This window comes from Bison bison, unplaced genomic scaffold (assembly GCF_000754665.1).
Source record: "Bison bison bison isolate TAMUID 2011002044 unplaced genomic scaffold, Bison_UMD1.0 scf7180017854400, whole genome shotgun sequence".
NCBI lineage: Eukaryota > Metazoa > Chordata > Mammalia > Artiodactyla > Bovidae > Bison > Bison bison.
In genome coordinates this window covers 11,198-21,143 of record NW_011484973.1, presented here as the reverse complement: position 1 = coordinate 21,143, position 9,946 = coordinate 11,198, and the positions used below count along the sequence as shown (strand labels likewise).

Here is a 9,946-nt window from a genome sequence, read left to right as displayed (position 1 = left end):
TATACCTGGGTATCAGCTCACTTTGTTAAGAGCCAAGGATGTGTTCAATCCCTCTTTGGGCCCACTAGCGTTTCCCAGAAAAAGACAGTCCTCCACAGTGAGACTAATCCTAACCCCAACCAGCCTCAAAAGAAAGTCGGCAAGAGTACTGGGGTTCTTCACAAAGCTAAGGAAACAACATAAAGTGCATATCCCATAGATTGTGAGTCAGCCTTCTCATCTTCAAATATGGGCAGCACAATTAAAATCTGAATTTCAAATAACCCAACACGACTCACTTTCCACAAAAAATAAAACTCCCTTAGTTCTTCATCTTGTCTTTAGATATGAGATATTAGGTCTGTATTAGAGATAGTAAGAAGTGTGCACTGGTACCTTGAATAACAAATACCAAAAACAATGCAAATTTGAGACTTTCCTACTAGTATACTCATCTGTGCCAACTTCACTTCTTATGCTAAATAAGTGGTTTACAGTCTCTTTCCTCCATTTTTTTTTTTTGAGAAGCAAACTTGCAAAAACATCAATGTAACTTGTGCTAGGGGGTAGTGGTTTGTTTTTCTTAAACCAAAACTCTGCCAAATTTGCTTCATCTGCTCAAGTAGAATACTGTGCCAAGGATCTGTGGAATTACTGTCTTCATGAAAAGTTTAAGTTCTTCCAAGCAGTTTTCTCTATACTCCCTCTTTCATTTCCTGCCTAAATCCATACTCTGTCCTTTCCTTTGCAGGTCACAGTAGCTGTTCACATACATTAAATATTATAGATATGTTCTGCTCTTACATCTACACACTTACAAAAGCAGCTTTGTACTTTGTTTGGTGTGTTTTCTTTTTTTTTTTACTATGTTGGCTCACAAAAAGCAGTTTTTTCATTTCTAAGCATGGTACTTTACAATTTTTAATGCATTAATACAACAGTGCATTGGAAAAAGTACTGAGCCTCTACAAAATAGCTTTACATTTTTAAACAAATGAATGTGATTTTTCACTTACACAAGCATAGGCTTTTTTTTTTAATATTTCCACAAGATAAATATCTCAATTAAACTATAAGCTCACTCTACAGTGTGCCACAGTGATGGGCTTAGAAGACAGTTATACACTTAGAAGATCCTAATCTTAGTGTTATTTACACTGATAAGTCCAATATCACCTTGTCTGAAAGGTGAACAAATGATATTCAGAATGTAGCTGAATGTGTGCCAACTAATAACTGGGAACGGTATAGCTTTAAGCAGTCACTTAGGAAACATGTACTGTAACTGAGTCTAAACTGGGAATTTCCTTCACCCCTCTTTCCTATGGCATATGAAACTTTAAAGATCAATATGAAAACAGGTAAGAGTCATTGCTAAGGCAGACCTTTTAAGATAACAAAGGAGAAACTGACAAGTACATGATAAATCATCAGTAATAACAATTACTGATACTGAAGTCAGATTTTTATGTCCTAACATGTTGCTTTTTAAATACTTCCTTTTTTTGGGAACAGAAATTAGAGAAAGGACAATGACTCATTCAGAAAGCAATGACTCAATTCTGGTTGCTACTTTACATTTAAGCACCACTCAAAAAGTGGACAGAAAGCAAGTGATTCCTGTTTGCCCATCACTATACCAGATACATAGCTGAGAGTTCAGACCTTAATCACACAATACTTTCTCTGTTACCAGAAGCTAAGACTGCTCTGCGACAAATAGGACAAGTAGAATTCTCAGATAACCAGCGATCGATGCAGTGGACATGGTACTCATGGGAACAAGGTAGTTTACGAAGTTTGTTGCCTTCTGTGTATTCTGTAATGCAAACACTACAGGTTTTTAATGCATCGTTTTCACCAAAACTTCTCATTGCCAAGTTGTCAATCTGTTCTTTGGTGAGTCCTCTAGGTTGGTCATCATCATCCTCATTTAAGAGGAAAAACTGAGCGAGACTAAGGAAGGGCAGAGAGCCACTTTCATCAAATGTTACTGGGGCCCTGTGTCGACCCTCTCGCCTGGCACCTGATGAGCCTGATGATGAGCTTCCTTCATTACTGCCTTCAAATACCTCTGAGCTAGTCTCTGAACTTTCACCATTGGAACTGGAACTAGGACTCGAACTGGAACTTGAACCAGAACTGCTACTACCACCAGAACCCCCTCTTCCATTCCGTGACTCTGACCTTTCCATATTTCGACTCGAGACTGAGCCACTAGGCTCTGAATCACTATCACTGTACATAAAGTAGCTTAACTCACCAAAACCTGTCATTATCTGCCTTAACATGGTCTGAATTGCAACAGATGTAGTCTCACTTAAACCAGTATTTAAGATTCTACGAATTGGAATTCTGATGGTACTGACATAGGTTCTCACACCTGCTCGCTCAGAACGTGAAAACGTACGCCTAAAACCTCCTCGTTCACTTTCATAAGTGACGGTGTTGTTTGGTGTCTGAGACCTTGACCGAGTTCTGCTAGCTATGCTATCTCTCTGCCGATATTCTCCAGGACGAACTCTTCTTACTTGAAGATCAAGGACTATGGTTGGAGGTCTCTGGCCTGATCCTGTAGATTCACCATTGCCAGTTGTGTCTGAAGATCCTGCTCCTTGTGAGGCATTTCTTGTTCCAGAAGCTGCAAAAAGACCTCTAGTTAGTAAGTCAGGTCCACTTATTTGCTGTCTTAATGTCACGTGGTGCCGGGTTCTAGAACTTCCTTCAGTCTCATTTACCAAAGGATGCTCAAAAGTCTGAGATGAGATACTATGATGAGATCTTCGTGGAATTTCACTCATTGGATGTAGAGGTGATCTACTTCTTTCAGCTCTTGCTCGGGTTCTCCGATGGTCTGGGCTCCTACTTCTTGCCCTTCTCTGACCTCTGGTAGGTGGGGCTTCTCCTGTTAATGCTTCAGTTGAATTTCGTTCTGATCTGGGTGGCCTTGCAGATGTTGTTTCAGATCGTGGATTTTCCATTTGTCTTTGGCTGTTGTTGTCCATACTTTCTCCACTAGAACGTCTTGTAGATGGTTCATTTTCGTTCTCTGGATTTTGGCTCCCATTATTACGGTTAACATTGATCTCTAAACTGAATCTGAAATCACCACTGTTTGGATTAGTCCGGCTCACTGCTCTCCAAGATTGGTTTCCTCTTTGCCCACTTCTTGTCGTATTTCCAGTTTGTCTGACTGAGTTAAGCCAGTCTATTATAGAGTCACCATTAGATACATCATCTGAAGAGTCTCCACCTGTTTTTTAAAAAGGGAGGGGTGAAAAGGAACTATTAAAAATAAGAAATCATACTCTGAAACTTCATATTATTAACAGAAAAACATTCTGAACAAATTTCAATTTACAGATTTTTTTTAAACTATACTGCACTGATTGGCAAGTAAAAGCAGGAAACTTTCAATTCCATTTTAAAACAGCAAGCTAATTCTAGAGAAATTTAAAGCATTTTTCAAAAAAGGGAATTGGGAAGAAGTCTATTTTTAGCATTGTATACAGAGCCTAGTGTACCACTGGGGACTGTCAGAAGACATTTTTCAGTCCACTGTCAAAACATTAACATAATCAAATAAGGTAAAACACCAGTTAAGGTACAGGGCTAGTATTTTAGTTCAAATTACATTTTTTGGGTTAGATTTTTATTAGTCTACAACATTTCTTTGGGCTCTTGACTTAAGTGCCTTGGATAATACAGGACATTTAAAAACTACAGGACTGCTTTAGACATTGCAAAAATATAAACAAGATTTATAGGTTACTTCTTCATGTTACCAAGATTTTAAATTAACATGAAATCAGAGATCAGAACAAGTAAAGAGTCTGAACCTAGCACAGTACATATACAGCACATTCAACAACCTGGTATCATATTTCACACTGAAGGAGAAACACCAGACCTGAGGGAAGAACAAGATTTCTTAACAGTGCAACTATTTACATTTTGAGCCAAATAATTCTTTGTTGTGGGGGCTGTGCTGTGCATTTTAGGATGTTTAGCAGCATCCCTTACCTCCACCCACTAGAGCAAACAGCAAACTCCCAACCAAAAATGTCTCCAGACATTATACCCCAGTGAGAAGCACTAGATTAGAGAATGCAACCTTTCTGCTGGTAAGGAAATCAGGTTTATAAGGAAGGAATAATTCAGTGGGTACAGGGAAATTTCAATGAAGGTGGAAAATCAAGAAAAATGATCACATTTAAGACACATTTAAGATCACATTATATATAATTCCTATATCCCAATTAACACTCAAAAAAATCCCACAGGTGAAACAGGGAAAAAAAAAGTTAACATTCTCACCAAATATCAAGAAAATGCCAGTTCTTTTTATGAGCAGTTACTTAACACCAAATTAATTTGTGCTACTGATTTGGATTATCTTTGGCGGACATTTATCATTAGGAAGCTCCTTATCCATTTCATCCTTTACACCCCTCTCCCAAGAAAAACTTACCTCTATTTTCATCTGAGTTTTGTGGTGGTGGGCCCTCTTTAATTTGTTGTAGTCTCCTCAGCAACTCTTCCTCAGTACTTTCACCTGAAAACAGTTTAAAATGTTTGCGAAGTTATAAATAAAATCCAATGACTTATCCATCTGAGATGACAACCGAAGAGTAGGAACCTGAGGAAAATTCACCTATTTGAGAGCATGACATTACAACTTATATTTATTTGTATTCCTTTCCAGTTTACAATATGCTTTTGCATACAATATCTCATTCTTTAAAAATGCAACTCTGGGAGACAGATATTATCTGCATTTAAGACAAAGAAACTCAGAGTGAGTGAGATGATTTGTTAATATAATAACCATGCTAACACCTTACCTTTTAAAATTTAAGCAATTGCTCAAACGTTAATAGAATTAAACAGAAATGAGGAGGAAGTGATATAATGAATTTTAACTAGAATCAAGTGGGACCTAATGAGGCAAAAAAGAATAACCAAGCACAAATTTCTGAATAACTGACTATTTCACCCAAGGCTAGCTCTGGTTGATTATGATTGGGACATATTCAGAGAATGAGAGATGACAAAACAGAGTTAAGTCTGTCCTAAGAACCAAAGTTCCTATTAGCTCTTCCAGACCATTGTCTAGTAGTTAAATAAAGATAAATAACAAAAAGATTGTTCAGCTCCACTCTTTTCAATTCAGCTTACTATAAATTCATAATATAATTCCTTGCTATAAATCCTGACATAGGATAATTGCAAATATGAGTGAACAAAATCAAGTAGCAAGTACAGCAGTAAATTTCATTCTCTATCCCTGGTATTAAAATCATACTTCACAATGGTAAACAAAACATTTTTTTAAAAAAACAGTTGTTTTTTTAAAGACCAGCAATTTATATATATGTAAATCTTTAAACTACACATTGCATACCTGGGGTGCCTAGCAAATTGTTATCCCTCATAAGCCTATAATCTTCTTCACTGAGGTTATTTACAAATTGATAGAAAGCTTCTTCCCGATCCAATCGGTCCATCTGACTTCTGCGCTGTGCTGCAGACTGATCACCACTTCCTTTATCGTTACAATCTGAGCTTTCCATCTTGATGAACAAGTGGAAAATTATCTAAAAGGAGAAAGGAGATCACTCTTGAAAACAAAAGTCAGTATATCTTCTATAGAACAGTTTTAATTATGTGAAAATCCAGAATTCAGTTTGAGACATGAATTTTAAGACCTCATATGAATGGAAACTTCCTAATACAAACACTGAAAAGCACTGTCATACTAGGAAAAGACTAGGTCAGGGGTTGGCAAACCATGGCCCATGGACCAAACTTAGCCCTGGTGACTATTTTTTCTCCTTGAGATCTAAGAATGATTATTACACTTTTAAATGTTTTTCTAAGAGAATATTTTGTGATGTGTGAAAATTATATGAGATCCAATAAATAAATTCTTAGCTACCTGTCCAGAGAAAAGTTTGGTTAGAGAAATACAGGTAAGAATTCAGCAGTGTAGCAAGAATTGAACGGTGTGTATTCAACAAGGTTAGACCCAAGCAGCTCACTGAATTCTTGGCACTACAATTGCTTTTGTTTTTCAGTCCTCACAATGACACTGTGCACAAACACTGTTGTTGTTGTTATTCCTTTTTACAGATGAAGAAACTAAAGTATAGAGAGGTTATATAACTTGATCAGGGTTACACAACTAACAAGTGACAGGGCCAGAAGCTGAACCCGGACAATCTGAATTCAGGTTTCTCTATGCTCTACTGCCTCTCACAGAGATATGCCATGTAGAACAGAAGTTCTAAAAATGCTAATGGTCAAGCCCACTTTCTCCATTTAATACGATGAGTGTGCACTGGTAATTTAGAAAAATGTTACAGTATGAGCATGGCACTTGAAATGCTGTAAAGTTATAATTGCATCACCGTGACTTGCAGTGCACAGACCACCAGTGCAAAGCAGTGACGGTGCCACATAGTCTCTGTCACAACTACTCAACTCTGCCATTATAGGAAGAAAGCAGCCCACAGACAATATGTAAATGAATGTGTACAGCTGTATTCCAGTAAAACTTGATGAACACTGAATACCATCTCTAAAGGCACAGTGGAGTATGGATTATTTTATTAGAGTAGATGGCAAATATTTTATTTATAATGCAATGACACTGAAACTGTGCTAAAATAATAAAATATACATTAATATTATTAGACTAAGCACTCATCATAGTATTTCCAATTCACAGGAAAGCTATGGTCTGAAAAACTAGAAAATTTAAAACAAATATCACAAAATATTTCCTCATAAAAATAAAAAATGAAGCTTCAACCAGAGTAAGTTTCTAAGTGGCTCATTTGTTGGCTAAGCAAGGAAAGACATTTATCAATGCTGTGTTAGCTAAATTGCATTTGACTGCAGAAGCTAAACAAATAGTCCACAGAAAATTAACTGGTTTAAGATTATTAGCCTTTTAATGAGAACAGGTGCTCAAAAAATGACAATACTGGGATATATCAATCATCAAGTGAAAAACAAGGAAGCAAATGAGTAGTTCCCTTTGGTTCTTGAGGAGTTGACAAATATAACTGATACTATTCAGTTGCTTATTCAAGGAGTCAAGTTATTTGAGGAGTTTGAAGTGACTAAAGCAGTAGTGTCTATGAATAGTTTGCATGGAACAACTAACTACAGGTGATATCATTTTCAAAGAAGCTGAGAAACACTAATTCAGCACAACCTGAGGTGGAATCTGTGAAGATGTGTTACAACTGAAATGGTGGTTAAAAAAAAATATGCATAGAGCAAAAATATATTGAGTCAGGCAAATTTACAATTAAAATTATATGTTTGTATATTGATTAGACAGCGTACTCAATGTGTGAAGGTATTTTCAACGACGAAATATGTAAAATCTCATTTCAAATCAGAAAACACTAAATGGACATCTGCAAATGATTCTGATGATAAAGAATGTTTAGCCCCAATTTAGCAAAATGTTATCCTACCAAAAGGAATACCATTCTTCTCATTAGTAGACCTGTATTATAAAACATTGTACTCATTTATTATTACATCAAGAGAAACTTTGTGGAAATTTGGCTTCTCTGTTTTTATATAAATAACTACGTAATATGTTCAATTCTAATTAGCAAAGTGAAAAAAAAATTACTATCTGGCCTTTTACAGAAAAAGTTTGTCAACCCCTACTCTGGATAGTACATAAAACTAGCCAAAACTTAATTCTCACTCACTATTTGTACAGCCCTAGGAAATATATAGTATATTCTTTTCCTTCCAACCCCAGATTGACTCAAGTTCACAATGACAAAAGTTAACTCAGAAACATGTGAAAATCTGATTTATGGAAAAGTAGTAATCTATGTTGGTACTACGATTTAATCCCACACACAAAACACGAAGTATCTGGATGTTTATGTCAATACTAGAGAAAAATAAAAACAAGCCATCTTTCAGATATTAAAAAAACAAAGAAGACTGTCTACCTATCTGATGAGTCTAAACAAATTTTAGTCTATACATGGGCACATCTGGCTCTCCACTGTTTTTCTTAGATCATTATTCTTAGAACTAGTCTATCATTCTTTAAACAAACAAGATGAATTATCTCAAGGAAAGGGAAAGGGAGAAAGACCTTAATATTTTTTGGAGTTTCCTAATTTCATAACTAAGATTTCTTAATTTTGGTAAGACTAAACTACATAAATTTCTGAAAGATGCTGTTTTTTAAATAACTTGAAACTGTAAGACTAGAAGTCAATAGGTTAAATAAAACACCCATTAACGTTATATGGACCAGGCAATGAAAAAAAACAAGCCAAAATTTTCTACAACTTAGTATTGGTAATAAATAGCACACAGTTAATTTAAAAAAAATACAGAAAAGCACAAAGAAAGTCCAGCCATAATTTCCCAAACCAAAGAAAATCACACTAGGCTAATATTAAGCAGTTAATATTCTGAATAGTAGTAACATGAAAGGATCAATTCCACTTATGAAGGAATTGATTAATAAATAGTTCTGAAAATTTCTAAAAACTGAAAGCTCAGTAGGGTTGAAAGGCTTTAAGAATGCAAAGCTTTCAAAGAAGGCAAAAATTTCTGATAAGTTCTGACATTTGAAGGACAGGAACCAAAGATAACAGAAAAATCACATACCAAGGACTGTTACAAGAATGGCACAAAGCCTTAAAAATAGTGTCAGAGGTTAAAGCCCACAAGGAACAGAAACTTTCAAAAGTATGCGAAAGAGCTTTTAAATGGCTTTGAAAAACAAATCTGAAATAAGAATGAGATCTTTCACTAAGCCTCTGATACAGATGGTATATTAATAGAAGATGGTAGGTAGAGGCACTCAACTTCTATCTTATACAGCAAGGAGAATCATCTTCCAACTGAAAGTAGTGGAAAAAACCAAGTTTCTCAAAAAAACAAAAAACAAAACAAAATCCAAACTGCAAAATTTCCAGTCTTTGAGAAATCAGAGAACAGGGGATACCAGATGATCTTAATCTGCAAAGAAAGTGACGTCTATAAACTTTAACACAGCAAAATCTGGCACAAAACCTGGGGAGGGGGAGCGCATGGAATTCTGCTATAGACTATCAGATATATTGCAAACATGTAGAAAAACATGTTCACCACAAGTGGAATTCACTGTCAAATTAACCTCATTTGCATTACATAGTCTTCTTTCACACAGAACTTGCTTTACAAGATTCTCACATTAAAATCACCTGAGGAGCTTTCTCTGGGGCCAATCAGACAGCGACATTTTAAAAATTCCACAGGTAATTCCATTGCAGAGTCAGGGTTGAGAAACTTTTGATAGAGGCATCATGATAATACTGCTGAAACGCCTGGCTTGGTTTTTGTCCAGAGTCTGAAAAGTTTTTGCATCCTATTTTATGGAGAAATATAGGCTAGATCCATGCTTCTCAAACTTCCAACATACAAACGAACCACCTGGAAATCTTGTAAAAATACAGGTTCTGATTCAGTAGGTTGGGGGTGAGGCCTGAGAGCATGCATTTTAAATAAGCCTTAACGTAATGCTGATGCTGCTAATCCTAGAATCAGTTTGAGTAGCAAGGAGCTTGATGACAATACAATTTAACAGATTCACAGTTTCTGAATACCACTCTCAAAAGATTATGGAGCAATGTTAACCTGCAAAGAGCCCAGTCTTAAGCATTTTGAAAAGAACCAAGTCAAAGACATGCCAGCCAAATCTATAGACAACTCAATGCTGGGAGTTGGTAATAAAGATGTATATAATAAAAAAACAAATCCTGAATTCTCAGTGGGCTGTGAGAATGAGTGGAAATCAACAAAAATGATGGTAAATGTGCTACTTTAAACACTTTAAGGGTTATCAAGCTGATGGGGACAGGGGGACCTGTCCTGGCAATATGAAGATGACCTGAAGTTTTTAGTCAACAAAAGCTCAGTTAAAAGCATGTTT

The 9,946-nt window shown here is 36.0% G+C and overlaps 1 protein-coding gene across 1 annotated transcript in view; it reads right to left on the bottom strand.

Moving 5' to 3' along the window:
• Positions 1-406: 406 nt before the first annotated feature.
• The window catches only part of RLIM (ring finger protein, LIM domain interacting), an 18,563-nt gene continuing 9,023 nt past the window's right edge, over positions 407-9,946 (bottom strand). Inside the window, exons 2-4 of the mRNA XM_010856803.1 lie at positions 5,384-5,576; positions 4,451-4,534; positions 407-3,232 (exon numbers count right to left, since the gene is read on the bottom strand). Coding sequence (XP_010855105.1) covers positions 1,650-3,232; positions 4,451-4,534; positions 5,384-5,552 — 1,836 coding nt within the window. The 5' untranslated portion in view covers positions 5,553-5,576 and the 3' untranslated portion in view covers positions 407-1,649. The remainder of the gene's footprint in view (positions 3,233-4,450; positions 4,535-5,383; positions 5,577-9,946) is intronic.